The sequence below is a fragment of the Phasianus colchicus genome, chromosome Z (genome assembly GCF_987193195.1).
Source record: "Phasianus colchicus chromosome Z, bPhaCol1.hap1.1, whole genome shotgun sequence".
Taxonomy (NCBI): domain Eukaryota; kingdom Metazoa; phylum Chordata; class Aves; order Galliformes; family Phasianidae; genus Phasianus; species Phasianus colchicus.
This window is the reverse complement of record NC_143476.1, coordinates 59,973,670-59,987,997: the sequence shown is the minus strand read 5'-3', so window position 1 is coordinate 59,987,997 and position 14,328 is coordinate 59,973,670. Positions and strand designations below refer to the sequence as shown.

The 14,328-nt window shown below is 43.4% G+C and overlaps 1 protein-coding gene across 5 annotated transcripts in view; it reads right to left on the bottom strand.

Annotated features, from left to right (window-relative positions):
* Nucleotides 1-13,117, bottom strand: part of TTC39B (tetratricopeptide repeat domain 39B) — a 78,690-nt gene extending 65,573 nt beyond the window's left edge. The window contains exon 1 of one of the 5 annotated variants that reach the window (XM_090132204.1): nucleotides 12,557-13,117. Coding sequence is in view for 2 of the 5 variants with exons in the window: in XM_031609965.2 (XP_031465825.2) it covers nucleotides 12,557-12,604 (48 nt within the window). In the remaining 3 variants the exon portion in view is untranslated. The other 4 variants (XM_031609965.2, XM_090132205.1, XM_090132203.1 and 1 more) reach the window with 4 other exon arrangements.
* Nucleotides 13,118-14,328: the final 1,211 nt, after the last annotated feature.

Genomic DNA, 14,328 nt, shown 5'->3' with positions numbered 1-14,328 from the left:
TGTAGACAGTGAAGACTGCGTCCCAGTAAAGAAAAAATAGGTATAATACAAACAGCAAGAAAGAATAAATCGTGTTGCTCTGAACATAGACTATTTAAAATAAAGACGCTTACTGATTCTATCAATTTGTAAAGCCTCAAAGAAAAATCCTATTTACATAACTGTCACTGTATACCTATCACAGATTACTTAGACAAAAACATCACTTATTACCAAATACATTTCCCCTGGAAGAACAATCTGATAGCATTCCAGAATGCTTATCAATTACAATGCAATCAACAATTCTAAATAAGCATCATTACAGAGACACCACTTGAGAACTGCTAACACTCCTTAGATATGAATCCAAACTGAAGAACCATCTGTTCGCTTTGTATTAAAGATGACTCAGTTTCAGCTTTGTCTGTCTTTATTTCAATAGTTGTATGGAACAGAAATTAGCACAAGCATCTTAGGTATTAACCTCCCTACCCTCCCTCGTTTAAGTATTTTCTGGATTACATGGCTGATCAATTATTTGTATAGAATGCAAAAGTGGCTTCACAAAAAGCACCAAAAAGTTTTGTTTTATAGTGAATATTTACTGAAGTGATTATCCTTAAGTGGATCATTTCCTTTAAAAGAAGCCCTTGCTGCAACAACAGTAATTGCAACAACCTATCTGTGATGTTTTTCTCATTATATGCAAGCCTCTGTGGATACTTTCTAATCCTCCATTAGCACAAAGTGCAGTAACAAAGCAGCAAAGGTTTAGAAACCAACATTATCTAGAGTCGAAGATGTCTGTACAGGACTAAAGCAATGACTTTCATCCATTGCACAACCTGTTCCCCTGATGCAAGAAAGAGAGACCCTACCTTCCATCTCTTCTAGAAGGAATTCAATTTTTTTTTTCATTAGAGTAATGAAAGATGAGAGACCATCTTAAAGAGATTTAACTTCCTTACTAGTATAAAACTAACAAATTATTAGCTATTTTATACACACATTCTGAAAAGTCTATTCTGTTCCTACTAGAATCAGACAAACAAGAGCCTAACACAAAAATACAGTATCACAACCAGAACATGCATCACATTAAATCACGCTGAGAAGAATCAGATCTTGACTCAACTGAACAGTAAGCTGAAGGCTTTCTAGGCTACCTAAAGGCAAGCACGAAGTTTGTACCCGAGTGCACCAGTTCATCTGAATTTATGAAGATAACTCTGTATCAACCAATATCATAAGTGCTTTCAAATTACACTAATATAAATTAAGAGTTAATCTAATAAGGCACCCCTGAAGTTTTGCTGGTGTGACATATGTCTATGACTTTGCTTCTTAAGTCAAAATTCCGTCTATTTTAACTCTTCATCCAAAATGATCCCCAGGCAGAGCTTGCTTATTTCCTCAGGCATTAAAAGAAAGCTACAGCACCCAGAAAAAATATACACTGATGCACTGAATTTAGCATGCATTTTCCCACAGAGAAGTCACACTATCCATTTATGTACTGAGGTTTGTCAAAGACTGTTTTCTTCATCACACAGAGATACAATACAGCTTATTGATGTCATTTAAAGCAATTTAAAGCCTTTGGAAGTTTTACAAGGAATGTAATAATGAGAGAAAAAATATACAGTTATTGGAATCGATGGTTCTGCCCAAAGGATTGTTAAGATCACATTAGGAGTAAGGTTACACTTACAGTATGCCAGTGTGATTAGGACACTGCTCAGATACATTCTCCCTCCTTCAGTGTTGTTACTTTGCATTTCTCTGTATTATTAAGCACTTACTCAAGGAAAGTTCATGAATTGGCTCCTTCACAAGTTCACACAGCAGTAAATGGCTGGTGAATTGGACTGGGATGATTTATGCAATGGAAAAGAAAACCCCCACATGATTCCAGAGTCCAGTCTAAAACACTGAACTTCTACAACTTCTTCCTCCAGCACTCAGGAATATAAAAGCCAGACCCATTTGACAAAGCATAGGATACTTCTTTTAACTACGGAAGGTGCAGATAGACAACTAGCTATTCCAGGCTGGCAGTGAACTATTCATGTCACATCTGATCTCTGCCCATTGCTGATATCCATATTCATTTTCACTTTAGCATGTGGTTATCATATACATGAAAGTTTTTATGACTTTGTGGATACTGTTATAAATGTTTTTGAAATCTCACATGACTTTAGTTAACTCATCTGCATGACCAAAAGTGACCAAATTATACCATGGATCACAAAAAAAAAAAAAAAATCAAAATAAAATTCAAGTTTTTACCTTTGTAGGTAGCATAATGTTTTGTACTTTATTGCCACTACAGCACCAGCCAATGCTAACTATAATTTTGTGTTCAATTACTGATGGCTGGGCAATGAGCAGATTGAGAACAGCCTTGTGGAGAAGGACTTGGTGGTAGTGGTGGACAGAAAACTGAACATGAACTGATGATGTGCACTGGAAGCTCAGAAAGCCAGCCATATCTGAGGCTGCATCAAAAGAAGCTTAGCTGGCAGGTCAGAGGAGGCAATTCTCCCCCTTTACTCTGTCTTGTGAGACACTACCTGCAGTACTGCCTTGACTCTGTGACTCCCAGCATAAGGAAGATGCAGACCTCTTGGTGCAGCTCTAGAGGAAGCCACAAGGATGACCAGAGAGCAGCTCTCCTATGAGGACAGGTTGAGATAGGTACTTGTTCACTCAGAAGAGAAAGTTTTGGGCAGAAATTATTGCAGCCCTCTTGTACCTAAAGGAAGTCTACAGGAAAGATGGGGATGGACTATTCATCAGCGAGTTGTGATACAACAAGGGTAACGGTTTTAAGCTAAAAGGAGGTAAATTCAGACTACAGATTACAAAGAAATTCTTCATTTTGAGGGTGCAAATGCATTAGAACAGGTTGCCCAAAGAAGCAGTGGACTGCCTCATCCCTTGAGGTGTTCAAGAACAGACTGGATGGGGCTTTGGGCAATCTGGTCTAGTGACAGGTGTCCCTGCCCACAGCAGATGATGCTTAAGATCTCCTTCAATCCAAATCATTTATGATTAAAGCCAAGAGCAGGAGAAACATGCTTCACAGACAGCTAAGAATTTAAGTTCTGTATCCAGATTTGCTATCAAATCAAAGCTGTAGTAGTTCAGCTTCTCCTTTTTACACTCTACCTGTCCTTGTAACAGCAAAGTACTTCCACAAACAAAACCACCCACCAACAGCAAAGTGACCTAGGCTTAAAAAAGATAAGCAAGCATGTTAACAATACTAGCTCTTCCAGGGAAGCGGGGAGTTCATTAGAAGGATACATGTACGCACTGACAGGAATTGAAGGTAATTGCACATACCCTCTTGGCCAAGGGGGCTGGTTTTAGTTGGGCTTTTTTTTATTTGCTTGTTTGCTTTTTGTTCGTTTTCTTTTTTTTACCCCGGAAACTAGCTAAAACTGATCACAATCTACATGCCATGCTTGCAACTCTTCACTACTCAGGGGAAAAGAGAACACACCCTTCTCACTTCCTCAACCTTGTCCCTGTATGTTTTTCTGTTTTTAGTAATTCCTTTATTTGTGTCAGTGCAGTTATCTTTGATGAAAGGCTTGCAAGCTAAACAGCTGATTCCATGAGGCACCATGGACGCATATGCAGAGTTCTAGAGTCTCTCCAGTAACATCTTGCATACTTTCCCATGTTACTGAACAAGAGGAAGATAAAAATTCCACCAAAACAGTGAAATGGACTTCACGACAGCCTACCACAATCTTTTTTTTATTTGGACTTTAACACTCATTTGGTGCTGACTCACTGAGAAGTATGTTTACTCTGAAATTTAGATACCCAACTAATACTTCCTGATGTAATCACCATGACTCAATCTACCATAAAAATAGTTCTGTTCGGAATCACAGAATACCCTGTGCTGGAAGAAACCCATGAGGGTCATCAAGTCTAATTCCTGACTCCCAAAGGGTAACCTAAGAGTTAGATCTATCTAGTGACATTATCCAAATGCTTCTTGAACACAAACAGGCTGGGGGCTGTGATCATTTCCAGAGGGAGCTTGTTTCCCTGTTTGATCACCTTAGTGAAGAATTTCTTAACAACCAATGTGAACTTCCCCAACGCAACATTATGACATTCCTTCACATCCTATCACCAGAGAGATCAGCACATCCCTCTCCAGTCCTCACCATAATACAGCTGGTGAGCGATGACTTCGCTACACTCTCTCTCTTCCAAGCAGAAAAAAAAACAAAAAAACAACACAAGAATCCTCAGTTACTTCTCACAAGTCAGGCTCTTTCACCATTTTTGTTGCATTCCTTTCTACACATTCCACACATTTTTCTGTTTTTAATAATTCCTTTAACACATTCTACACATTTTTTTTTTTATATCTTCCTTGTAGCGAGGAACACAAAACTGCACACACTACTAGAAGGGAGGCTGCACCATTGCTGAGCACAATGGGACAGCCACTTATTTCAACCAGCTAGCTATACTGCACTTAATACACTTCAGAATAAGGTTGGACATTTTGGTCACCCAGGCACATTGCTGAATCGTACTGACCTTACTATCGACCAAAACTCCCTGGATCCCTCTGTGTAAGTCTGCATTCCAGCCATTTGTCTCCTAACCAGTAAGTTCATCCAGGATTGCATAGTCCCAGGTGCAAGATCCAGCATTTGTTCTTGCTCAATTTCATGCAGTTGGTGACTGCCGAGCACTCCAATCTAACAAAGATCTCTCTAACACCTCACTATCCCTAAAGGTGTTCATGGCTCCTACATCAGTATTATCTGCGAGCTTCATTCTTATACATTTAACTCTTGTGTCCAGTCCACAGATAAAAAAAAATAAAGAGAAATGCACTCAAATTCAAACCAAATGCAAACAGAAACTCAACACCACTAGTGACTGGTGGAGTCTAACATCATCCCATTTACCACAGCTATTTGAACCTGACACTCTGACTAAATGCACTGCAAACTTTCCAGCTTTAAGCTGGGCATTTTGTTCTGAAAAGTACCACGACAGGTACTGTGAGAAACACTAGCAAAAATGCTAAAATACAAAATCTCTTCATTCATTACCTACCCTTTATCCAGAAGGTGGGTAACCTTATCATAGAAAAAAAAAACCAAAAACCCTATATCAAGTTGTAATGCATGATCTTCCCTTCAGGAACCCATGGCGGTATTGACAAATGACTGCATAGCATTTCTAGTTCTTTTCAGTAATTCCCAAAACAACCTGCTCCATAATTTTATAAGGCACTGAAGAGAGACTGACAAGCTACCAAATCTTCTTTCTTCCCTTTCTTGAAAACTGGAATAACATCAGCTATCTTCCAGTCACCTGAGTCGTCTTTAGACTCTAAAGACTGATGATAAATAAGAGATACCTCAATAGAGGGAGGTACAGCCACATACAGCTCTTTAATACAAATTATATTAAAAGACACAGACACGGAGCTGCTACCGAATCTCTTTCCTAAGACTTGAAAGAAATTTTGCTTAAGTTCAGTAGAATGTAACTTAACAGAATCAGCTACTCCACCAGTGTCAGGCAACAGTACATAGGCAGATACATTTAACAGGATTTTCCAGAGTTGTACAGATGAAGACTCTTGGTATGAAAAGCATGTACAAAGCATAGATTGAGATATTCTTTAATTCTGGGCTTACACCAACGGATCTTATACTGAAGTTTTTATTCTCATCGAAGTTATACACTTAAGTTTAGCTGTATTGTATATATAGCTATATAATATATATATTTAGCTACATATATTTATAGCTAATATTTTTTAGCTATATATATTTAGCTATATCATATATATCATACACTATTTCTCCCTTCAAAGCCATTACTTGCAACAGTTTTCATGATAGAATATTGCCTCCCGAAACTAAAACAGGAGATAACTTCTGTGGAGAACATGCAGTACTTGAGATTTATGGCATATTTCCTCAGCACTTTCTAGCCAGGTGAACTTCAGAAACCCAAATACCCTTCCAAGTTTGCGTCATATAAAAAGCTTCTTTTCCAAAGCCATAAATGGTAGTTCTACATCTCTAGAGAATATTTAGCAGCACACTCAGCTTTTGCCACACAATCTTAGAGTAGCCATTTAAACAGTGAATTAGCATTCACATTTTTGACATTATTTTTTCACATTAATTAAAGGAAACTGAATGAAAGCTGGAAGCTTAAAAACTTGGCAGCACAGGATACAAAGGGAAAAAACACCAACACACCACGAAAACATTTCGTTTAGCTGGCTCTCCCACTAGATTGGTAAACAACTGTCATAAGACAAACAATCTAGATCAATGTTGTTTTTTTTTTCCTAGCCTATCAGTTCTTGGTGAAAAACACCAGTAGGTCATTACCTTTATAACCAAAATTCCCCCAGCATGGAACGAGTAAGGCTATTTCTCTCTACTTGCAACCTGTTACTGGTTACAGACAGGTGTTACTCGTCACCTCTTAAACGCTTCTCAGAACCTACAGCACAGTACATGCCAAAAAGTGACTGCCTACAGTACAGCACAAAGACAAAAAGTGACTGCCTTCAGAATTAGGTTTCTACAAAAACATTCTGTTTTCCTGAACATCCTTAAAAAATTTCTTGAAGGCAAGAATGTGCATGATTCCATATCCTGGAAAGAGACCAAAGCAGTGCTACATACTCAAACGCTAGCTCATAAAGTTTTATTTATTATTCTACTGCACAATGAATACATGAGAGAAGTGGAATAAAAACACGATACACTCACCACATCATGACAAAAGATCACTGCAACTAAGGTTGGAGGTATCAGATTATCTTGATGTGCATGCAGTAACAACATCACTTCCCTGACTTCAGAAAAAGGCAGCGGGTAAGTCTTTATTTCTTCGATATTAAGATCTTGCTGTTAGTACGTGGTATCTGTGAATAAGTCCACAGCTCTGTGACACTTACTTATTGCTAACTTAGCTGAAGTGTTTTTGAATCTGAGAGGGCTTAGAAAAGCAGAAGAAATTTTTAGCACTTAACACAGACTTCTCACCTGTTTCAGACAGGTCTGTCTAAGCAGGCACCTCATCACCCACGGCGCAAGACTCCTGGACAGATGTAAGCTACAGTCTTAACATGCGTCAACGGCAGCACAGGCTCATCTCTAAAAGTAGTCTCAAATCTTGTCTGATATCGTTTGCTTATCAGAAAGAGATCAGTGCTTCAATATTTCGTCTCCCTTAAGTATAATGCTCTTCCTATTAATCCAGAAGTAACAGTGAGTGTGAACATCATTGCCCACCAATTGCCAGGCTGTGTTCCTGATGTCAGTCTGCTGTCCTCATGCCACATAAGTAGTGAAAGTAGAAGCTATTACAAGTAGATATTGGCAGAATCAAATGTGTTTCCACAAAACCATAATTCTCACACATTTATTCAACAACAAGAAGCAATCTTGTATTTTCCCTTTCTAAGTTACTGTATGAAGTAGAACTTTCTAATGTAGTGGATGGAGAATCTTAGCTACAGTTACCAAAACAGCCATACCTATAAGGTATATAACTCCATTGCTCAAAGTAAAGTAAATGCTTCCTTAAAAAAAAAAATAAATCTCAGATGCCATTTTCCACAGTGATATAGTAATAGTTCAATATACAAAAAAAAAAAAAAAAGAGCAAGTGCTCAGAAATAACTATCACTTTTTGTTCAGCTTTTTTTTCCATCTCTATAGATATGGCAAGTATTTCCCTATAAAAAAAAAAAATCAGACCAAAGTAGAGGCAAATTGTAACAGATTGAAAACAGTCTCACAGGTACCTATCTTCCACAAAAGTTCAGCTTTGCCTCTGTAAGAGGCATCCTGAGCTTCCCTCATGGTAGCCTGTAATATTTTCCCCAGTGTTGCCACTGAAGAGATCTCCAGCTTACTGAGTAACATAGTTATTTTGAAACCCCACACTAAGCCATGTCTGCTCCCCCAGCAGACCTTATTACTTGTAGAAGCAGTGTGCACACATGCAGTGAGCTATAAACCAGGCTTTACTGATGTAAACCATTAACCACTATAACCACACTTTTTCTCATATGCCTCTCTCTGAAAAAAGAACCAAAGTGAGTATTAAGTCAGAACGTTTTAACTGGAACACATTATATGTGCTTCCTCTGTCGCTCCAGGAAACTAACGAAGACTTAAGTCACACTTCAGGTTTGTTCACAGTTAAAGGGGCTCAAAGAGCAAGGCAAGCTTCAGGAAGCCAATAAGAACACAGAAAAATATAAACAAAAATTATTTGCCATGTCAGAACAGTACCAGTAGTAGGTGACTGAAAATTGAAGTACGCATTTTGAGTGTACTATTAAACTATTAAATTATTACAAGAAAAAAATAATGTCTCTTGACAAGTACATCCACAGGTAAAATAGCCTCCTCTCAAGGTCATGGCATATTTTATTTAAAATAAAGAATCTTTGGAAAGAGAAGCCTAATTTTATTTATTAAAGAAGAAACTATTACACTTACTTGGCTTTCCCTTGGTTCTTTTCTTATCTGCGCTGCTAGAAAAAAAAGCGTGCCCCTCAGCTCAGATGGTGATGTGCTACGGAAGTAGGAGAGGCCAAAAGAGGAACAGGAGAAACAGCTGAGCACACGCCAAATGACAAACCTTAGACTATGCTGAAAAAAGAAGTCCACACTGCAAGTCTTCAAATCAGCAAGATCTACTTTTTAAGCTTAACCTATTTGTATGGTTCATCTCTTTGACAGAAACCATCCTTCAGGAAAGGAAATGCCCTCACTACATCTTCTTAGCCCCATCTGACAAAACTTTCCATTTCAAGAGAAGAAAAAGTGCCACATCAGCTTGCTCCAGCTCCCCAGAGTCCCTGGGAGGAAGAGGAGGAGGGCAGCTACACTCATTTCTCCCTCTTGGCATTCTTTTTCCAGGTTAGAATTACCAACCAAAGCAGCAAAAAGTTCTCAGAGTAAACATCAGCAAGAGAATGCACAGCACTGCAGGATTCTTTAATATGAAGCACATTACTATATTAGGTTACTGGTGAAAACAAGGACTCTACAAGTTTGATTACAAGTGCCATAGTTGCAGCAGCTGTGAATAAAAAGCTCTGAGTACTTAAACAGAGTATTAAGGAATACTGAACACCTCCTAGATTAAAGAATGCCAGTTCTGAAGACACTTGTTTCATGCTGAACTGAGTTCAGAAGATAAACTGCCCAGGCTTGTAAAGCCAGCCTGCATAGCATTGCTCCAGCTTGAGCAATTCAAGAGAGTACAGCATGCATCATCAGATCTTCATTACACAAATTTTCTCTAACAGGTTAGGCTAGTGCTGAGGTTAGGCACTTATTAGCTGAATTGATCAACCTGTCCCTAATACAGGCCTTAGAGTTAACCACAGCAAGGGCACAATCACTTTCAGATCCCTCCATAATCCTTAGCCTAGCTGGCTGGGGCCAAACGACTTTCCCGTAGCACACAGATACCTCTTGAGCATGATCCTTTTTGTCTGGCCACAACCCTCACAGGCACAAAGGCCAAGGATAGGTTTGTTGGTTTGTTTTTTCTTAATGGATAGGGAATCCCCAAGTAACCAATTAAGCTGGCTTTAAGACTTTGAAAAACCAGGGCAGCACAGAGTGAACTTAATGGGAAGCAGATCTGGCCCACTATTTTAAGTAATCTTTAGACAGTAGAGGGGGGGAGAAGGGGAAGGCTTAAAGTTTTGCTTGAAGACCGCTGTGGCCAGGAATATTATTTTGCCCCTAAGCATATCTGTCCTAGATTTGCAACCTGTTCCGGAAGAATACCAATACGAATACTTTTAGAACAGGAATTCAATGGTAATAGCTCTTGAAGTGCATACAACATATGTTCTGGGTTCACAACTAGACACAACATCGGTGGACACTTTCACCGTGGTAACACAGCAGCCAGGAAAATAAATGTTGGTAGAAGAACATTACACACACTTTAGCACCCTGAAATCATCACATAGGAAAATCCTGAGTCTGACAACCATTTGTTTTCACCAGATGAGCATACTCACAATGCTATCACATTCATACAGCCTCTTGGGCTTATGTCTTCCAGTTGGCAACCAACACCCAAACTACTAGGCTTGCATAGTCTGGGGAATTAAACAAAGGCATACGCTTCATAGTACTTCCTTCTAATGCACAGTGGAAAGCCAGAGCTGAAGGACGAGGCATAAATCAGCAAAAAGAACTGAATATAAATATGAGTCTGGCACTTCCTTGAGCTACAAGGAAGCATAAGGAAAACCACAGTTTATATCATCGTGGACTGCAGTAGCAAATAGCTAAATTGCACTATAAGTCTGGACTTTAGAGCAGTCTTCTTAGTTGAGACCTAGTTAGGATCCCTGTAGGCAAGAAACAAATTCAAGCACATCTTTTTTCAAAACTTCAGGGATGAACAAGTATTTCCAAGTTCCTGCACAGAGGAAAAATCCTATTTAAGATCCATATGCATACGGCACTAAGTTAAAAAATAAACAACTCATATCTTCCATGTTGTATGTAAACATTACTTAGAAGCACACTGCTTTCAAGAACATAACTAGCGCTAACATTCCCCATTAAAACACAAATTTAAACACCTAATTAAAAAAAAAAAAACACCACAAAGGTGCATAAAAACAACTAGCTCATATCTGAACTGCAGAACATCAAGCTTAACAGTAAAGGCTGGTGAACCAGTACACATAAGATGCCAGTGGTATGGACAAGTTTTGTTACAGAAGAAATGACTATCTCCACAATAAAGCCAGCACCTGCCCTTCCTCTTTGAACTTTCAGATTCTACCAGGAAAACCTTCAAGTGCTTACTCCATTACCTATTCTGGTCCATTCACAACTCTCTCAGACACCAGCAGATCACGCACAAGTCTCTACAGAGAACGTGAGCTCTTCAGAGCTCATCTGGAAAAAGTTTGTGTGCTTTCTGCATACTATTCCTTAAATAAAGCCTTTTCTAGGTGCTTTTATGTTTTTAAATTGCTTTGGTAAGGATGTCCTTTTTTCCTCTAAGAGAAAGAGTACTGATACTTGGCAGCAAACTTGTTGAACAATATTCAAACAATACACAGTGTTTATGCAGGACAGTTGGGCTAGAGCTAAATAGCTAGCTATCTGTTCTACCAACTGTGAATTCCAACAACTTGCTTACTGATAGCAGCAGCAGTTGATTAATAACTTGTTCCCACTGGTACTTACTCACTCCTTATACTGGAAAGGAACCTTAGCCTTGCAGAAATCACAGCCTGTACTCAGCGCCCTACGATTTTGCAATGATTCACTCCAACACACAATGAGATAAAGGCATTCTGCATTATGCCTCCACACTATAGACTTAAGGAGTACCAACTTTCACAGCATGCCCTGAGGTGCTGGCGCTGGTGTATCCACACCTTCTGACTGAGGAAAGGAAGAAGCTGGTTTTCTACTGTCTCATCCAAGAACAACTCCACAGCTGCCAAACACATAACACCAGCATCGTACAGAACTATACAGCAACCCAGTCCTACACCTTCACGCACTTCTCAGATGCTCTGTTATACAGGTGCATGCCCTACCTCAGCAACGGGACACTGGCACATGTCCAATTTAGAAATTCACCCTAGCATGGCCTTTAAAAACAGAAAGGAAAAAAAAAAAAAAAAAGAAAAAGACGGCATAAAATCTGTTATGCGATTCATAAATTTTCTACAGCTAAGTTCGGCAGGAGCTGTGCCTCACAAACCCTTTTTGAAAGAGTTGTTGAGCACAAGCAACACGTAAAGCAGTGCTTTAAGCGCACGCAGCCAGAAGCCGGGGCAGCACCGCAACGCGCGCCCTCCTTCCCCCTGGGAGCCGCTCCTTCAGGAGCAGCCCGCACTCGCCGGGTGACACGCAGCCACACCGCTGACAGCTGCACAACGCAGCCACTGCATCCGTCCGGCTGAGAGGGCACCCAAAAGGAAACGTTCGGGCAGCCGTTAAGCCGCGAGGCGTTCCGCTTGTACCTTGCGCTGGGCGACAGCAGAAGGGCGCCTGCCAGGCGCAGCGGGCTGCAGCCCACACCTGCGCCGCGCTGTCCCGCGTGGCTCCCCTGACCGCCCCCACCCACGCGGGGCCTACAGGGCACGCACCGCATCTTCCGGGACGGCCGCTCCCGGCGGCGGAGCCCGGGCACCTGCCGGCCCGCCCGCCTCTCGCCGCCGCCGGGCAGGCGATGCCGCGCGGAGCCGGGCGCTGACTCGGAGCTGAGTTAAAAAGGGAAGGGGGGAAAAAAAGAAAAAAAAGGGAAGGGAAGGGACGGCACGGCACGCGGGGCGGCGGCCGCTCGCTGCGCGGGAGAGCGAGGGGCCGCCCGCGCCTCAACTTTCCTCAACTCCCGGCTCGCCCTCTCCCCGACGGCGGCCGGGCCGGGCCGGCTGCGGGACGCGGCGGCCGCGGCGCGGGGCGAGCGGGGTGCGGGCGGGCAGGCCCGGCCTGCGCTGCCCCCGCCGACGCGCCGCCAGGGCCCGAGCGCTGCCCGCCGTTACCTCCTCCCCGCCGCCGCTCTCCTCCGTGCCGTTTCCGACGCTCGCCATGTTCCCGCTCTGCCGCCCGCCGCTCCGGGATGAACGCGGCCGCCGCGCCCCGTCCCGCTCCCCGCCGCCGAGTCCCCGCCTCCCGCTCTTCCCGGCCGCCCCCGCTCCGCCCGGTCCGGCCCCGCCGCCGCCGCCCGCCGTCTGTCCCGGCCGCCCGGTTCCCCGAGGAGCCGCGCGGAGCCGCGCTCGCTTCCTCCTCCCCGACCGCCACACAACTCCGGTGTCCGCGCCCCCTCGTTTGCATCGCAGGCCCCGCCCCGGGCAACGAGCCCGGTCCTGCGGCCGCGAGGCGCTGCCCGGCTCTGCCCCAGGGAGCGGGGGGGCAGCGCGCCCCTGGCGGCGGGGCCCGGGGACGGCGAGCCTCGCCGCCGCGCGCTCCGATGGGGTTTTGCAGCGAACCTCAGACGAAGCCTCGTCGCGCTGCGGTTGCCGCCGGCCCCGCCAGCGAGCCCTCTCGGCGCTGCTCCCCGGGCGCCGAGGGCGGCTGCCTCGGTGAGCGCTGACTTCTGCCCGCCGCTTCACGGCGAGAGCATCCGTCAGGTTTCCATCTCAGGGAAACGCGCTTCCCGCTCTGCCTCGCGACGAGGAGGTCTGTCAGGACAACGCTTCAGCTCCATAGAAGCCCATCCCGAGGCCCGCTTCGTGGGGACGTCGTCTGCCGTGCTGCCCTACGCAGCCGCACGTGGCTGGCACATGGGCGCACTGCCTTCCACCCGCACCACACGATCCCAGCAACCCGCTGCGCATCCTGGGCACTGGAGATGCTGCGTGGAGCCCGTCCGTCACCATCCCTGATGGGATGCCATTATCTGCATCGGTGCCCAGCACCATGGCATCACTACCATCTGTGCCGTGCATCACAAATGTGAATTTGTCATGGTATCCAGCCGCTTGCTGCACGGAAAAGAAAGTGGGGCCCGTACTTCTTTGCTTGCTTTGGACTTCATCTGAGAAGACTTCTTTAGACAGCTTAGTAAGCGTGCTGTGCAGGCAGTATGTTTTCCTCATGCAGACTGCCGAGGGAGTCTGCTGTCTGTCTGCTCCACCATTTGAGATCCTATGGAAACTTACGCTGCAGGCCTTCAGTGTTGTGACTGCAGAGAGCTGCTTCATCTCCACGGGGGGCTTGTTCTTGAAAAGTTGTTTGCAAAACACTTTGTTTTCTAAGAGAAGCACTGCTCCCTTCCCTCTGCCTCATCTTAAAAGCAAGGGGGGTAGTTCACAGTGTTGTAATCTTCCTCTCTGAAAATCTGTCTGCTTTTGCTATCACCTTTTCTGCCAGCTGACAAGTTCTACTAATAAAACAGATGATAAAGTGCCCCCTGTTTCAGTTTCCTTTAAGTTACATCTTTGTTACAGCCCCTAAAGTAAAGTTTTTATATACCAACTTCGATTAGAATCAGAGAGAGATTAAGAAGGGGAACTGAGCAGATTCAGCTCAACAGGAGGGAAAGCTTTTTGCCAGACTGAAGATTACAGTCAAGGCATAAGCAAGTTTGCTCAGTATAATGACACTGCAGTATAAGCTTTCAGTGTAGACTAGCAAATGTCCCTATTAGTCTTACTTAGATACAGTTCTGCTGTATCTGCTCTTCTATTTTTACCCAGCCTGGGTAGGTAAAGAGGGAAGAGAGGCCTCACATGAGTGCATTCCTCTATTCTGCAAGACAAGCACTCTTCACAAGTGAGGTGTTACTGACACACTGTTCTCTTATGTTCCGATT